Source organism: Vigna unguiculata, chromosome 9 (assembly GCF_037176805.1).
Source record: "Vigna unguiculata cultivar grain cowpea cultivar isolate G323 ecotype 2 chromosome 9, ASM3717680v1, whole genome shotgun sequence".
Lineage (NCBI taxonomy): Eukaryota > Viridiplantae > Streptophyta > Magnoliopsida > Fabales > Fabaceae > Vigna > Vigna unguiculata.
The window spans coordinates 12,976,017-12,994,711 of record NC_140800.1 but is presented as its reverse complement, the minus strand read 5'-3'; the positions used below and the strand labels follow the sequence as shown (position 1 = coordinate 12,994,711).

The 18,695-nt window shown below is 35.1% G+C and overlaps 1 protein-coding gene across 1 annotated transcript; it reads right to left on the bottom strand.

The window, feature by feature from the left end:
- Positions 1-13,581: 13,581 nt before the first annotated feature.
- Positions 13,582-14,442, bottom strand: LOC114163464 (uncharacterized). The gene has a single exon (XM_028047774.1). It carries the CDS (start codon positions 14,440-14,442, stop codon positions 13,582-13,584), a length of 861 nt encoding a protein of 286 aa, XP_027903575.1.
- Positions 14,443-18,695: the final 4,253 nt, after the last annotated feature.

Below are 18,695 nucleotides of genomic sequence, written 5' to 3'. Positions count from 1 at the left end.
TTAAAATATAATTATTTAAATATTATTAAAATATAATTATTTAAATATTATTACAATATAATTATTAAAATTTTAAAAATATATATTAACATTTGTAAAATTTACATTTAAATTTAAAGTATTTAATATTTTTATTGCATTTTAGATATTAAAATCTAAAATTTTTTATATGTAAATGTTAATTTTACAAATATTAGTTTATTTTTCTAAAATATTTTGAATATTTAAAATATTTTTATATATCAATTTTAAAAATATTTTAGAATATAAATATTAGAAAAAAAATTAATAATTATATTTTCATAATATTTTAAATAATTATATTCTATTTAGAAATTAAATATAAGAATTTATTCAATTTATAATTAAATTTAATAATTTATAATTGAATTTAAAAAATAATAAATTTAAAGATCAATTTTAGAAAAGATATTAATATAATTTGTATAAAAGATATTAAATTTAGTGTCAGACTAAATTGAACAAAAATAACGAATATAGGGACTAAATTGAACAAAAATAACGAATATAGGGACTAAATTGAACAAAAAAAATAATACTGCCACAAACTGACACATGGCACAATTATGACTTGACACGTGGACCATTTTTTTGAAATTAAAAAAAATTAAAAAAAAAATCAAAAAAATCAAAAAAAAAATCAAAAAAATCAGGAGCTGACACGTGGTATGTACTGTTCAAAAACGTTAACTATTTAAACACCGTTAGTGAGAAGGACCAAATTGACCACAATTTGACAAAAATGAGGATCTAATTGAACATAAAACGAAAATAGAGACCAAATTGAATAAAATCAACAAAAATAGGATCAAATATATATTTAAGCCTAATATAAATAAGCAAGTACGCTTAAGAAGAAACTATTCTTTATCATATGATTGGATATTATTATTTATTCCATAATAATTATTATTTGCACACACTAACTTATCATCGAAGTATATTTGTAGGTACCTCAATTCAAGTATTTCAATTTTCGAAACCAAAATTTGAAGACCGAGAAGGAGAATATGTGGCCTTAGGTCTTCTCACTTGTAAGAACATTAATATATTTTCCATTCTTTCAATAAAATATAAGTAAACCATTTTTAGTTTTTAAATATATTTTTTCTTTATATTTTGATAAATAATATCTGTTTCTTTTATATTAATATTAATAATAAAGAAATATTTTTTTCTTGTTCTTTTAAAAGTATAAAATTTAAATAAAAAAATTATAAAAACGAATAGAATATTTTACAAAATGCTATTATTATAAATAAAATTAGAAGTTACATTATTTAATTAAGGACTAAATATGTTTTTGGTCCCTTAAATTTAAATTAATCCATCTTCAAAATTTTGACCAAATTTAGTTTCTTAATTTTAGAAATGCGTGGATCTAAAATTTTTAATAAAATTTTATTAAGTTTATTTAACGTTTCAAACATATTTCTTAGTTAACATTAAAACGAAAATGTGTCAAATGGTATAAACAATTCAAATGCAATAATGAAACATGTTTGAAACGTCTAATAAACTTAAATTTAGTTAAAATAACTAAATCCACGCATTTTTAAAACCAAAAGACTAAATTGAGTCACATTTTTTAAGATGGACTAATTTCAATTTTAACTTAAAGTTATGCGATAAAAAACATATTTAAACCTTTAATTAAAAATGGATGAAGTTGAATGCTAATTATTTAAAATTAAACAAACGATACAAATGGGTTTATTTGAAATTTATAGAAATTATTTTATTAGATAATTGACAAACTTTATCACTATATCTACTTTTAGATCTAGTTAGTCTTATATATTGTAAACTACTAACAATTGATTGATTTAAAACACATTCGCCTATGTATCCAAGCTCAAACTTAGAAAGTTTTAATTCTCTTTGAAGATGAGTGAAGATTTCTTTATCTTTTAGCTATTGACATTCCTGTTTTGTCAAGTATATATTTCGTTTGGGAAAAAATAAGCATTTGAGAGATCTTTTACTTCAATATTTAAAAAGTATTCAAGATCACTAAGTTGTTTGAGGACATGAGTTTAGTCTAGATATTACATATTGCAACTAGAATAGGAGCCAATGAAAATTGTGTAATCTAAATAGAGGAGAACATAAAGACAACCTACATAAGATTTAAGTATCAACAAAGAGGGAAACACTTGCTTTGAGAAAAACCAAAACCAACAAGAATGGTGTGTTTATTTTAAATATTTATTTTTTCCATAAATAAGAAAATATTGAACAAAATTATTTTTGGAGTGAAAGGGACCCGACAAGGATTAAAACCTTGGTCCTACGTATTCTCATTAAAAATGAAAAATCAGGGCTACGTAGTTCTTTATAAAACTATTTGAAAATGATTTGGAAAACCTTTTAATCTTTGGGAAGTGAACCTGACAAGGACTTGCCTTGCTCCTACGTATCTCCATTCACAATGGAGAATCAAGGATCACATAGTTCTTGATAAAACTTGATTAGAATATTTAATTCTTAAAATTGTCTTTTGATATTTTTGAAAATAAATGTCATGTGACGCGTTCGGTCGATTAGACACCAAAATATTTCTATGATTTTTTTATACTTTTGAAAAGTAATGTCGTGCGACGCGAGCGGTCGATTAGACACCAAAATCATTTTAATAATTTTGTATTTTAAAAAGGAGTGTCATGCGACGCGGACAGTCGATTAAACACCAAAATTATTTTTATAATTTTTGTATTTTAAAAAGAAGTGTCGTGCGACGCGGACGGTCGATTAAACACCAAAATTAATTTTATAATTTTTGTATTTTAAAAAGAAGTGTCGTGCGACGCGAACAGTCGATTAAACATCAAAATTAATTTTATAATTTTTGTATTTAAAAAGAAGTGTCGTGCTACGCAAACGGTCGATTAGACACTAAAAGATAAAATAAAGAAAATAATTTTAAATTTTATTTATTCTTATTTTTATCATTTATGAAAATTATTTTAATTTTTATTTCAATTTAAAATATTTATTATTATTTTTGAAAATGATATGATTGAAATGTGATATTTAATTAAAAAAATGTAAAATTGGAAATAGAAAATGGGAATGTATAAGTGAGTATGTGGGTGCAATGAGAAAAATTACTCACATGAAAATAGGATGCACATAGAGAAACGTGTGGTGCATAAAGGAAACGCATCATAGTCTAAAAAAAGAAATTAAAGGAGTGAGGGTGTGTGCTTAGTGAAAATGTGGGTACATAAGGTAAAATAAAACTTAATATAAAGGGGTGTGGGGTTATTACATTTGGGAGTGTACAAAGTAAATAAATAAACAAAAAGCCCGATTAATTGTTTTTTCAAAAATTGAAATTGAAATTCCATTAAAAATGTATTTTCTTTAAAGTTGTTGGTAGAAAATTGATATTTATAGTACAAGGTTCCTCCTACAAAGTTATATTATAGTAATCATATCCATGCATCATAAACTAGAGTTAATACAATAGACTAAGCAAAAAGGTAGGATGAATTAAGACTAGTTGAAAACATCTTTATGTATGTAGGAAACCTTTTATATATTAAGAAATAAAACCTTTTAAATCCTTTTATTGGTGAACATGTTTTCTAAGAGTTATACCATTAACAAGTTTAGGATATTGTATCTAGTGATTTTACCATAGAGATAAAGAAGAGAATAAGATAATTGTTAGTTTTGAAATGGTTGAAATGTCAAGAAGGGGGATTGAATTGGCTAGTTAAAAATTTAGGCTATCTTTAAAAGCTAAAAATCACCTTTAATTGAATATTTAGATCACCAAGTTAGGATGCAAAAGCTACTCGACTGTATACTTTCAATCGGTCAAAAATAGAGTTAATTGATTGATTTTACTAAACATATTCTGTTTTGGAATAATCAACCGATTGAAACAGAAAAACAGTTGAGTAAAATACTAGGAAAAATGCAGAAATGCAGATTCGTGTTTTAAACCAGGAACAGTGCATAAGAATGATCAAGATAGGTTCTAATTAATTATGCAAACATGCTCAATGCTACAAATGTCATGAAAACATGCAGGATACACGAAAATGATGATTAAAGCTCAAGTTCTTTAAACTTTAAATGATTATGCAAGAGAGAAGGGTTAGAGAAAAGATTGAATCACAAGATTTTTATACTAGTTCACTCAAACCTGAACTACATCCAGTTTGTCAAGGCAACCTGAGCTTGAGTTTGCGCTATTTCAAAAGATTTATAAAGTATCCACCCTTACACTTTCAAAATATGCAAAAACAACAAACAAGACTCTTGAATCACACAAGAATCACACCAACAAAGCAAGAACCCTCTTGGAGACTTGGAAAACCACCAGGCACACACACAAAGCTTGAGAAAGATCAAACCTCAGTGGTAGCACAACCTAGCCTACCACAAACCACTTTCTCCAAGCTTCAAACACAAGCCAAAAGCTCCAAGAATTGATCCAAGATCAATCTTCAACTTTGTAGTCTGAATGATCATGAAAGAGAGAGTTTCCACAAGTTGCCAAAATAATTGTGTGCTAAAAAATGATCAGAATACCTTTCTTTCGAAAATCACAACTCTTATAGTCAAACTGTTACGAAATTCAACAAGTTGATTTCCAAATCAATCTGTTGATTTCACTTGACTTAAGTGAAATCAGTCGATTAAAAACCATTCAACAGATTAAAAGAGATATTTTAACCTGTTGAAAAACCATTCAACAAATTAAAAGACACACCAAAGACCAAATACATCAAATTAATGCTACAAGGTCTACAATATGAAGTACAAACTTCAAATACACTTTCTTAATGATGTAACCATGTGGAAAGCACACATTCCAACCTTAATCACCATGAATACCATCAAATCTCCTTATCTTCATCAATGTAGGCTTCATTCCAATGATAATGACTTCAAGGTAGTTCAAAAGGGTTTCATCAAATATTCAAGAGGCATACCACCTTGGCTTCACATGTCAACAATAATTATATCTTAGAGTTTGTCTAGGTAAGCTAATTTTCGAGGACGAAAATTCTTCTAGTGAGGGAGAATGTGAGGACCCAACAAAAAAAGCATAAGTATATATACATATATGTTAAAACTAATAACTAAGGGTATGTTAGTCTTTTTAAAAAGGAAATTGAGTTAGGGGCAAAGTGATTTATCCCTCACAACACAAAACATGTTCTTCACCTTCAATCCATCCCCTTCATATGTCTTATCTTCTCTTCTTCTAAAAATTTCAAATTTTTTTGTCATCTATAAATTTTAGAAACAATAAAAGTAATCTTTGTGACAAGTCATTTGATCTACTATGAACGATTAACATAAGGTGAGTGAAATCTTTCTTTGGGGTTGCTTTTAGTTTTTATAATGCATGCAACATTCTAGGGTTGCATGTGCTTTCTTACTTGTAATCTAGATAAAATTTCATCTAGTGTTGACCATAGAGTCATAAAATTTATTATTTTAAGGTTTAATTGTGTATAGGGCAAATTTTTGGAGAAATTTGCGATGCCCAACACAAAATTTTAGTGAATACCCCCATTTAGGTAAGGGGAGCTAAATTGTTTTCAAAATTTAAAGTCATATTGTTGTTTAAATATTTGGGTATGAATATTTTATTTGCATGTTGACTTAAATATGAGAAAGATAATAAATTATTCTGAAGAGTATTCTAGTTCAAAATGTGAAGTTAATTAAGACTTTTAATTTTGTGAAATTGTGGATTTTCTAAGTATTACAGTGGTTTAGGGTTTTTTTAGTGAAAATATATGATTTGAAACATGTTGGATTAATGAGTTATTTGGAAACATGATTGAAGTTTTAATTCTTTATGCTTGTAAGAATAGAAAAGGATAATGAAATTTGATGTCATAATAACGAATATGGCACATTGGGTTGCTTATTAGAATGGTGTATGTCTGTAAATGTTGTAAATTGAGGATAAGAATGAGAGAAATGTGAAGTGTTGAGAAAGTCCTAATTTTCAGAAAAAACTTATGTGTGTATGTTAAGACTTTGGCAAGTGTACCAAGTCGCGCAAGTAGTAACCGGTAAAACTGGGATATCGTTTCCCAAGAGACTCGTGTATACTACATAATTGTGTAATTAGTGGTTAGGTCAAAAACCATTTGTCCCTTGACCATGGGAGAAAAATTTGTATTTGTAGAATAATCAGTTACAAATATTGGATTTTGTAGATACATAACAAAATAAAATTATCTTTTTCCCTAAAATATCTCCCAAAATAATAACTAAAACCTCCCCCCTGAAAACCACTCAATATATTTAAAAAATAACCTCCTAAATATTCTAAAAATTAAATCCCCCAAATATCGGACACTAATTATCTTTCAATTTTCTACAAACGCCTCAGACTCGCATCGATCTCCTCATGTATTCGTCATCTCGCCTTTATACCGAACCCCTTTAACCATCACCTCGTCCCATGACTAAAGTTACTTTCTCGATGCCTCGGCATAATGACGAAATGCTATTCCCAGACAGATACATAGCTCTCCAACTTATGCATTTCCTCTTCTCAAGAACGAGGAAAGTAGGAGTTGTCTTTTCAGTAACTGTCCCTCACCACTTTCCATGAAACCATAATTACCTTTCAGACATTTGCGGCCACGTGTAATCCATCAAACAATCTTTTTTTTTTTAAATTTCAATCAGCATAACTCCCTTCCCTCTTGACCTTCTCAAATGCACAACCCTAAATAACCACTCAACTTCTCACTTTCCATGCTTCTTCTGCCTCCTCCATTTTTTCTCGTCTGTTGCTTCCTTCCTCCAGGTATTCTTCTTCTTTCCCTTTTTTCGATCACATCCTTCGATTTTCCCATTTTTATGCTTATCCCAATGTCCCCAATGACTGCCTCTTATGCATTGTCTTTGTTTCTGCACTCTGTTTAGCATTGCGATTGCCATTTCCTCTTCCCCTGATTATCCTTAATTTATTCTGTTTAAATCCCTCCTACCACATTGCAACTGGCCACTATGAGTATCTACTATAACTCCCTCTACTCTTGGGCTCCTCTTGCTTTACGAAAGGAAACCTCGTCTATGACCACCTTAACTAGGATCAGAGCCTTTAGACGCCATCAAACTTTGTGTAAAAGCAATGAGACTGATGTAGCCGTTACTACTTGTGATAGTGATAAACCTATTTGTAGAGACGGTACCTTATTCCCTGTCCCCCCTCAGAAGTTCACCTATATGTATGTTACTTTATTCACAAAATTAGGTTTAAGGCTCCCTTTTAATACCTTTGAAAAAGAACTCCTTACCATTTTAAAAGTTTCCCCATGTCAATTACACCCTAATAGCTGGGCCTTCATACATGCCTTCCAAATCTTATGCACCCACTTCGGCATCACTCCGTCAACCAATATGTTTCTTTACCTTTTCGAATTAAGAGCCCCACATAAACAACTGTGGGCATCCCTTAGTGGAGTCAGTGGCCGAGGTCTATTGACTTTATACAACTCGTCCTACAAAGGCTTTAAAGGTATTTTCATAAAAATAGTAGCCCTTGAACACAACCCTTCCCTCTTAGAAGGATTCCCCTTATATCAGTGTTAGTTTACTAACCTACAAATTCCCCGACAATTAGAAGACCTGGACCCTTCCGAGAAAAAAGACTGCTTGATGCTGGAACAAATGGATGTTATTTTTGATACTCGAAAATTATTAGAGCTGGAATTCCGAGTGGTGGATCTAAAATTCCACATCGGTACTTACTTTTACTATTATCTTCTTTATTACTCTGTATTTGTTATTCCTCTTTATTTATCCAAATTATCGTCTTTTGCAGAAAGCCTAATGGCAATGTCTCAAAAGGATATGCTAAAACGAGCTCGACAACTTATAAAACAAAAAACTACAATAGTTGGTGCTAGCCCCTCTGCACCTCCTCCTCGTGCCGATCTCCATGAAAAAATATCGGAGCCCAATCCCGAGCCCCTTACTAGAAAATTCAAACCTCGAGGTAAGAAGATAATTGAAGCCACCTCGTAACACTCAACTTCCCAGGTTCAACTTGCCCCTCAGCAAACAGTGGATGATACTGAAATAAGTTTCTGGCATCCACAATTCCACCATTCCCAGCACGGCCGCAAACACAACTTTCTCCGCCATGATGCCAACCTCTTAAAGACTCAAGACCTCAAGACTCTTCACGAAAGTATTCTAGCAAATCTCCATAAAGTTGAAGTGTCCAGCTTTATGCTGATGGACCAGTTCACCAACCTGTCTGCTCAGAAGACCCCAGACCTAGAACAGAAAGAGCAATCTTTGGTCTTTTCTCAGACCGAAAACTCTCGCCTAATTGCCGAAGTCGCCGAGCTAGCAACTCCGGTAAAGAAGAAAGATGAACTACTATCGGACTTAAACGACCAACTGACAAAACTGGAAACCGAGAAACAAGCCTGGATCCTTAAAGAGAAATATCTCCTTAAAAGCTCAGAACTTCTTAAAGACCAAATCAGTTCTTCATTAAATATGGATTTCAACTCGCACTTGATCAAGTTCGTATTCTCTGCCCCGATGCAGATTTATCCCAAGCAGACATCTCCAAATTCGTTGTCGACGGGCAGCTTGTTGAAACCAACGACTAGAATCTTTTTAATTTTTTAGGTCCCTTTTTGTAGTCTGGCATTCTGTTTTGTACTATCTATTGTGCCTCACTTTTAACATTTTACTATTTCCTATCTTATCATTTATGTTAACATTTTCCCTATGCTAAGAATACTTTCAAAGTTTTTATAAAATTCTAATGTTTCCTACTATTAGTATTTCTTGTTCGCCAAGCTCTCAGTTTTAAACACCACCTACCCTTCCTACCTCGGTTTTTCACCGAGCTCTCAATTTTTTAATGTTTAATTAACACCAATTAGCTTTCCTACCACAGTTTTTCACCGAGCTCTCAGTTTTGTAATGTTTAACTAACACCACCCAACTTTCCTACCTCGGTTTTTTCACCGAGTTCTCAGTTTTGTAATGTTTAATTAACACCAACTAGCTTTCCTACCTCGGTTTTTCACCGAGCTCTCAGTTTTGTAATGTAATTAACACCGCCTAGCTTTCCTACCTCAGTTTTTCACCGAGCTCTCAGTTTTTCTAATGTTTAATTAACACCAACTAGCTTTCCTACCCACACCACCTAACTTTCGTACCTCGGTTTTTCATCGAGCTCTCAGTTTTTTTTAATGTTTAATTAACTTGGCTTGGAATAGAACTCAAAGGCTATTTTATACATCAAGCAACTCGGCTTGGAATAGAACACAAAGACTCTTTTATACATCAAGCAACTCGGCTTGGAATAGAACACGAAGGCTCTTTTTATACATCAAGCACCTCGACTTGGAATAGAACTCAAAGGCTCTTTTATACATCAAGCAACTCGACTTGGAATAGAACACAAAGGCTCTTTTATACATCAAGCAACTCGGCTTGGGATAGAACACGAAGGCTCTATTTATACATCAACCTCCTTGGCTTAGAATAGAACTCAAAGGCTCTTTTATACATCAAGCAGCTTGGAATAGAACACAAAGGATCTTTTTATACATCAAGCAACTTGGTTCGGAATAGAACACGAAGGCTCTTTTATACATCAAGCAACTCGGCTTGGAATAGAACACGAAGGCTCTTTTTATACATCAAGCTCCTCGGCTTGGAATAGAACACGAAGGCTCTTTTATACATCAAGCAACTCGGCTTGGAATAGAACACGAAGGCTCTTTTATACATCAAGCAACTCGGCTTGGAATAGAACACGAAGGCTCTTTTTATACATCAAGCAACTCGGCTTGGAATAGAACACAAAGGCTCTTTTATACATCAAGCAACTCGGCTTGGAATAGAACACAAAGGCTCTTTTATACATCAAGCAACTCGGCTTGGAATAGAACACGAAGGCTCTTTTTATACATCAAGCAACTCAGCTAAAATATAAAAATAATTTACAAAACAAGGTTATCTTCCTAACTAAAATAAAAACGTAAATTCGCTACATTCCATGTTCGTGGTATCTCCTTACCATCTAATGTTTCCAATTTGTAAGCTCCTTCTCCTAGCACCTCCGTAATGCGATAAGGACCTCTCCATTTTGGTGCCAATTTGCTATCTATCTGAATTAATTGGGCCTTTCTTAATACTAAATCTTCTGTCTGGAATCTTCTAGGTATCACCTTAGTCTTGTACCTTCTTTCTAATCTCCTTTTTATTGCCTCTCCCGAAATCCGAGCTAATTCCCTAACTTCTTCTATGACGTCAAGGTTTGCACGAAGCCCTACTTCAGAAACCTCTTCGGCGAATGACCTTACTCTTCCAGTATTTTCTACAACCTCCACAAGTATCATAGCATCAGTGCCATATACAAAACTAAAAGGAGTCTCTCAGGTAGATGACTGAGGTGTGGTATGATATGCTCATAGTACTCGGTGTATCTCATTTGGCCATTCCCCTTTGGTTGCCGCCAATCTTCGTTTAACACACCTAAGTATCACTTTATTAGCTGCCTCTACCTGACCATTCGTTTGAGGATGCTCCACAGGGGAAAAGACCTGTTTAACTCCAACTTCTTCACATAACTGCCTTACTTGTGAGCATGTAAATTGAGTCCCATTATCCGAGATAATCCGGTGCGGAACACCGAATCTACATATTATATTCTTCCAGATAAATTCCCGAACTCAACTACCAGAAATCACAGCTACAGGCTCAACTTCAATCCACTTTGTAAAGTATTCAACAACGACAATAAAAAATTTTAGTTGTCTCACTCCTTTAGGGAACAGGCCTAAAATGTCTATTCCCCAAGTGTGAAACGGCCACAATGCATTAATAGAATGCAACACCTCAGGTGGAGCATTGTTCCAGTCTGCATGCTTCTGACATGACTCACATTTCCTTACATACTCCATGCAATCATGCTTCATAGTGGTCCAGAAAAACCCCCCACACATAATTCTCAACATTAATGCTCTTCCACCGATATGACTTCCACATATGCCTCGTGGAGCTCGGTCATAATTCGAGATGCTTCCTTCATATCTACACAAATTAACAAAGGTCGAGAAAACCCATACCTAAATAAATTGCCATCAATCAATGTATATCGACTTGAGCTTTTCTTTATTCTTCTCGCCTCATCCGCATCCTCAGGCAATTGATCATCTGCAAGATAGCTTTTCAACGGTGTCATCCAAGATTCTTCGATCATCTGAACCTCCATGATTTGATACTTCTCTCGTGTATCAACTCGAGGGGATATCAACGTTTCTCTTATCACAAATTTATGTTGTCCCGGCTTTGAGCAACTAGCCAATTTTGATAACAAATCAGCTCGACAATTTTGCTATCTCGGGACATGTACAAACTCAAAGAGAACAAAATTTTTTGCAATGGTTCAGACCATCTCCAGATATTTGGCCAACTGTGGGTCACGAGCTTGAAATTCACTCGTCACTTGTCCTGCCACCAATGCAGAATCACTTTTAACCAACAGCCTAGAAACACCCATTTCCTTAGCTAAAAGCATCCCCACTATTAGAGCTTCATACTCTGAGAGTTCTATTGCCCATTTGACCAATCTACCTCATATATCCGGTTTTTGTAATATATACCTAATCGGTAAATCCGTCATTACCTTGACTTTATGATTTTGGATATAATGCCTTAAACGCCGTGTTGACACAACTATAGCTAATGCAGCCTTTTCTATAGTAGGATATCGCACCTCGGCTCCATGAAGTACATTGCTTACGAAATATACAGGCATCTGCTCCCCCCTTGATTCTTGTACTAATACCGAACTGACTGCATTTTCGGTCACCGAGATATATAACGCTAGATCACTATCTTTCTCTGGTTTGCACAATACCAGGGGTTTACTCAAATACTCTTTTAGCTTTTGAAAAACTTCCTCACACTGAACGGACCACTGAAATTTTTCATTTTTCTTTAGACATTGGAAATATGGAAATATGCCATTCTCCCAGTTAACCTCTGCACTTCTTTGACATTGCTTGGGCTCCTCATATTTATGATAGCTTCGCATTTGTCCGGATTAGCTTCTATCCCCCTCTCAGTAAGTAAGAAGCTTAAAAACTTCCCTGCCTTAACCCCAAAAATACATTTCTCAGGGTTAAGTTTGAGCTGATACTTGTTAATCGTAGCAAATAATTCCTCCAGATCTTCTTGATGCCTTCTTTCTTCTACCGAAGTGACCACCATATCATCTACGTAAGCATGCACATTTCACCCTAACATTGACACCAATATTCGGTCCATTAACCTTTGATATGTAGCTCATGCATTCTTCAATCCAAAAGGCATCACTTTGTAACAATAATTTGAAGTTTCACCCATGAATGCTGTTTTATCTTCATCTAGTGAATGCATTTTTATCCGATTATACCTTGAATAAGAATCTAGAAAACTCAACAAAGCACAGCCTGATGCACTATCCACCAATGCATCTATGTTGGGTAAAGGATAAGAATCCTTCGGACATGCGTTATTTAAGTTAGTGAAATCAACACACATCCTCCAATTCCCATTAGACTTTTTAACCATCACCACATTTGCCAGCCAAGTTGGATACTGAATTTCCCTGATGTGGGCTGCTTTCAAAAGTTTATGCACCTCCTTTGCAGCAGCCCGAACACGTTCCCCACTCAATCGTCTACGTTTCTGAGCTTTAGGTTTAGCTGAAGGATTTATATTGAGTTTATGACATAAGAAATCAGGATCTATCCCTGTCATATCAGATACACCCCAAGAAAATGAGGAAAGATTATTCCTCAATACTCGTATAAGTTGTTGTTCCTATTCCAGATCCAAATCTCCTCCTATCTTTAACTTCTTGCCATCTATGAATATCTCTTTCACCTCTCCCATAGGTTGAGGTCTTCTTTCCGAGTGCACTAATCTAGGATCTAACTCTGAATGAACGACGGTTTCTGCCGTGCTAACAGAATACGCAACCTTCCGCCTTGTCCTAAGACTGTCTTCATAACATTTGCGAGCTACTTCTTGATTTACTGATAAAGTGACTATTTTCTCATCGTCAGTAGGGAATTTCATCTTCAAGTGGACTGTAGATATCATAGCCCCCAATTTGTTGATAGAAGGCCTCCCTAAAAGTAAGTTATATGATGAAGGCGCATTGACAACTATGTACCTCACAAATATAGTTTTGGCGGCTTCCTTATCTCTAAAAGTTGTTCGCAGATCAACATACCCTTTAACTTCTACCTGATCTCCCGAGAATCCAACAAGTACCCCGTCAAAGGGTTGTAGTTGATCTATTGGTATTTGTAGCCCCACAAAGGTGTTTCAAAACATCACATCTGCCGAACTCCCTTGATCGATCAACACTCTATGAACATTCCTTCCCATCATAATAACAGATTGAACTATCAGGTCATCTTCGTGTAGCACCACTCCTTTTAGATCTTCACTCGAGAAGACAATATATGGGACTTTCTTTGACCGTTCAATTTTCGCTGTGGTCATGACACTCCTTACATATCTCTTCCTAGCCGAACTGGTTCGTCATCCTCCAGCAAAGCCTCCCACTATTGTATTGAAATCCCCCAAGATGGGTATTTCATGCAGGTCGGTCGCTGAGGGTGTCTCAGATGGTTCTGCATCGGCATCTGCCTTTACGTATTTCTTCATTAATCCTTTGTCTAGTAACGTGGATAACTGATTGGTTAAAGTATAACATGAATTGGTATCATGACCCCCAGCCTGATGAAATTTACACCAAGCATTTGGTCGGGTCCCGAGTGTCCTCCCAGTGTTACTAGGATAATGCAGATGCTTAGATATTTCTGCATCCTCCAGTATCTCCGCCAGGGTTGACCTAAGATTAGGCATTGTACGAGTTCGATGATACTCGGTTCTTTTCTGTGCTAAATAAGGAACGAACCTGCAATTTGACTGAGTCCGCGGAGGAGTTCTTTCTCTTTTGAATGGCTTAACTTCTCGTTTGTTCCTTGCATTAGTCAACATCCTCTTATCTCCCACATTTTTATGTCTCATGGCTTCTTCAGTTTCTATTTCTACTGCTGCTCTTTGTCTTATCTCCATTAGAGGCTTTGGCGGGATCCGATATAAAGATTCACTAAAAGAACTAGCCCGGAGCCCCTTCACAAAGGGTTTCACGAGTAATCCATCGTTAGGATCCACCACTCTCATGCTAACATTGGTAAAGCGATTGACAAACTGTTTTAGTGATTCTTCTGTATTTTGACGTATGTCAAACATGTCCGCCATCTCTACAGGTTTGGCCCTATTGGCTGAAAATCTTTCCAAGAAAGCACGTTTGAACTCGGCAAACGAAGTGATTATGGAACTCGGAATAGTGCTGAACCATTCGAGGGTGATCTCGGCTAGCGTGCTGACGAACATCTTGCAACGTGTCGCAACCGGAATCGTGACAGGAAGGCAAACCGAAAAAAAAAAATGGGTTTTAAAAGAGATTTGGAGTCGCCACCATAGTTATTTATGGAAAACTATGGAAAACCATAAAAATAAGACAAGTCTGCGGAAAAACCAAAGTTTTGGGTTCGGGAGTCGGTTACGCATAGGGAATGTGTTAGCAGCGCCCGCCCAAGGGCGGTACCCTTAATTAAACATGCAAAGTTGATGTGGTTTTCAAAATATTAATTTTCCCCAAAAATAAAGAGACAAAGATGCTAAAATGAAACAAAAATATGTTTTTAATTTTTTGGGCCCGACAAGGATTGACCTTGGTCCTACGTATTCTCATTTCAAATGAGAAATTAGGGTTACGTAGTTCTTTAAAAGATATTTGGAAAACAATTGAGAAAATGATTTGATTTTTTTGGAGGTGAACCTGACAAGGACTGGCCTTGCTCCTACGTATCTCACAGTGGAGAATCAAGGATCACGTAGTTCTTAAAGAAAATATTTGTTGGAAAATGTTGATATTTGTATTTTTAAAATTTTTGTATTTTTTGATGTTTTTGAGATTATTTGAAAAAACATGTGTCATACGATGCGAGCGATCGGACAAACACTAAAATATAAAGAAAACCATTTTTGGTATTTTGAAAATGAGTGTCACACGGTGCGGATGACCGAACAGACACAATAAAACAAAAGAGAACATCTTTCGTTTTTTAGATTTTTCTATTTTTTGTAGTTTTTTATAATTTAAAATATTTTCATTTTCTCTTTTTTAAGAAAAGAAAAAAAAATAATAACAAAAAAGATAAAAGTAAAAAAAAACAACAATAGTAAGGTGCATGAGTAATGTGGGAGGTGCAGCGAGTAATGCATAAACACATGCCCAAAAATGAGAAACAAATACATAGGGGGTGCGAGTTATCAGATTTGGGAGGTGCACGTAGTAAATAGGCGGGGTGCGTGAAGTAAATGTGAGGGTGCATGAAGTAAACATGAAACAAGTGTGGTAGGGGTGCGAGGTTAGTAAATATCAGGGGTACTCACAGCATAAAATTAAAACATGGGTGCGAGATAAAGGAAAAAAGGGGTGTACAGAGTAAAAGCTGAAGATGGAATAAAAATGTAGAAGAGGTGTAAGCAATGAAAATTAGGGTGCAGTCAGTAAATGAGGACCAAAAACACAAAGTAATTCAATTTTGCAAATAGGGAGATACAAATATCAAGATGTGAGGTGCACAGAACAAACAAGGGTGTGGTCCAATTTCTAGTTAAACTAAACCTAATTTAAACTAAAGCTTCTCCTTCACACAACCTCCTTCTACATCCGCGCAAGCCCCAATGGCTCCAGCATCAGATGCCACCACCGCACGTCCAACTACCGGCGAGAGATGCAACCGCCGTCGCCGGCGAGACATGCCGCCGTCGCCGGTGAGAACCCATCTTTCCGAAACGCTTGCCTTCTCGTTTCTTCTCCCGCGCGTGAGATAGGCTAGGTTCTAGAGTTGTGTCGTCGCACACCACGCCGCTGTCATTGCTTCGGCCTCGCATTTGTCAACCTAGACAGTCGCGATCTAGACTGCTGTCGCAACACCATCGCTGTTTACGGAAAGCACTGCCAGAAATCCAGTTGCCGCGAGGTTCCCCTTTTCCACGCCATTCAAATCTAATCCCAAATCACGTGCAAGAGACGTGAATATTTGGTGTTGGAATGGGGTTCTAGTTTTTATGTAGGTGCGAGATGAAGATGGTGATGGGTTGTTGGTTTGGTGTTCGCGTTAGGTGCGGCGGGAAGGTGGTAAGGTGGTGATAAATTTTTTTTTGGTGTATTAATGATGCGAACTGTGTTAGGATGATGGATCAAAGAATGATGAGGATCTGTTTGGTTATATGCTTATGAATGATGGTGAAACAAAAAGGATGATGGGGTGGTGGATTCTGGCTAATAAATAACAGACTTACTATGCTCACCTCAAATCATCTCCAATTCATATATTCATGAACATTAATATTAAGTCACAGTTCCAATACATACATTCATCATGAAAATCAATAGCAAGTCACGGTAATAGAAGCTAAGAAGGAGTTAAGAACACTTACTGTGAAAATAAAATTAATGCATTAACAACTTTGCTTCCGTTTTCAATTTTGACTCATTCTCCCCCTCTCTGATCTCTAGTGCCTTCCCCCTTTATCGTAAAAAATCCCCTTTCATGAATGTTCCTCTTTTTATTATGTAACTCTTCCCTTTGTTCTGTTCACTTTTCTCTACACCTTCCAATCTCGAAATTTGGGATAAAGGCGAGAGCAGATGTTGCTTCCTGCTCCTTCAGCCATCATGACTATGTTACAGCTCATTCCCAATACAAAAACCATGATAGCACAACAGGCATGGGTCTGATAACAGAGAGACCTTACGTTACCTCTAGCTTTCTTGCCTTTTTTTTCTTTTTGCTTTTTTATATACATATTTTTTGAAAAAGGAATACAAAAAATAAAAATAAAAAAGGTAATCAAAATATGATTAAAATCAAAATTAAAAAAAATAAAATAAAATAAAAGAAACAAGATAAAGAAAGCAAGATTAAATCAAATAAAACAAAGTAGGAATATATCAATACTCAAATCAATGTTCATTAGTCTTTTGTTTTTTTTTATTTCCTCCTCTTCTTGATTATTTTTTGTGAAAACAAAATTATTATTTTTTTACCCGGACAAAATTGGGTGTTGACACAACGTATTGCGTCGGCTCCCCCCGATATCAACATCCGAGCTTGAAACGCTTTTAGATGTAATTCAGGATCAGAGTTCCCCGTAAAGGGTGTGATCTTTGGGATCACAAAATTCTGGGGAATCGGCTCCTCCATAATTTCATTTGACAAAGGATGGGCTTCATTAACCTCAGGATTTAGACGACTGGAATATCGATAGCCAATCCTGGTGGCATCCAGTCTGTTTTGCATCTCCTTATTTGCCTTCCTCAACTATTCCTGTTGTTGGAGAGCATCTTCCAGCTTTCGATGTGTTTCCTCTGCTTCCTTGCGAAGTCGTTCTCTTTCCCCCAGGGCCTCCTCCCCGAAGGAGCTGAAGGTCTTCTTCAGCTTTCTTACGAGCTTCCTCTCTCTCCTTTTCTAATTGAGCTTGATCGGCCTCGGCTTTCAATTTGATTTCCTCATTTTGTCGTTTTAACTCCATAATGCTTTGCATTATCTGTTGCCGGGTAGGTCCTTCTCGCGTTGTATTTCTGTTTCTATTCATTATTGTTGCTTCCAGAAACTTGTGCCCTTTCTACTCGTTCTTTATTGAAGTGGAGTCAGGATCGAGTTTTACCGAACCCCACAGTGAGCGCCAATGTTCCGGTCAAGAAAAATACTAGATAATTCTTAACCAAAAACAAAAAGAAAGAAATATTTTTAACCCTAGCTTAAGACTTGCTTAGGTCAAAAACCATCTGTCCCTTGACCATGAGAGCAAAATTTGTATTTATAGAATAATCAGTTACAAATATTGGATTTTGTAGATAATACGTAACAAAATAAAATTATCTTTTGCCCTAAAATATCTCCCAAAATAATAACTAAAACCTCCCCCTGAAAACCACTCAATATATTTAAAAAATAACCTCCTAAGTATTCTAAAAATCAAATCCCCCAAATATCGGACACTGATTATCTTTCAATTTTCTACAAACGCCTCGGACTCGCACCGATCTCCTCATGTATTCGTCATCTCGCCTTTATACCGAACCCCTTTAACCATCACCTCGTCCCATGACTAAAGTTACTTTCTCGATGCCTCGGCATAATGACGAAATGTTATTCCCAGACAGGTACAATATATATATATATATATATATATATATATATATATATATATATATATATATATATATAAAGCTGTCAAAATGGATAACCCGACTCGGTCTGGCTCGACCCACACGGGTTAGTCACTTACTAAGCTAACCCAACCCAACTGATTTATTAGCGAGTCAAAAAAATTCGAACCCGACCCGACCACCATCGGTTGGCTCACCGACTCACTTAATTAAAAGAATACAATTTCTTTTCTTCAATCTCAAATAAACTAAATTATAATTCTAATTAAAATCTAAATAAACTTCAATAGAGTCCAAATGCAATCCAAAAGGATGTTAAACTCCAACTACAAACCAAAATCACAAAAATACCAATGTGTTGGCTAAAAAAAAACCTAACCTGACTCAAATGCAAAACTCA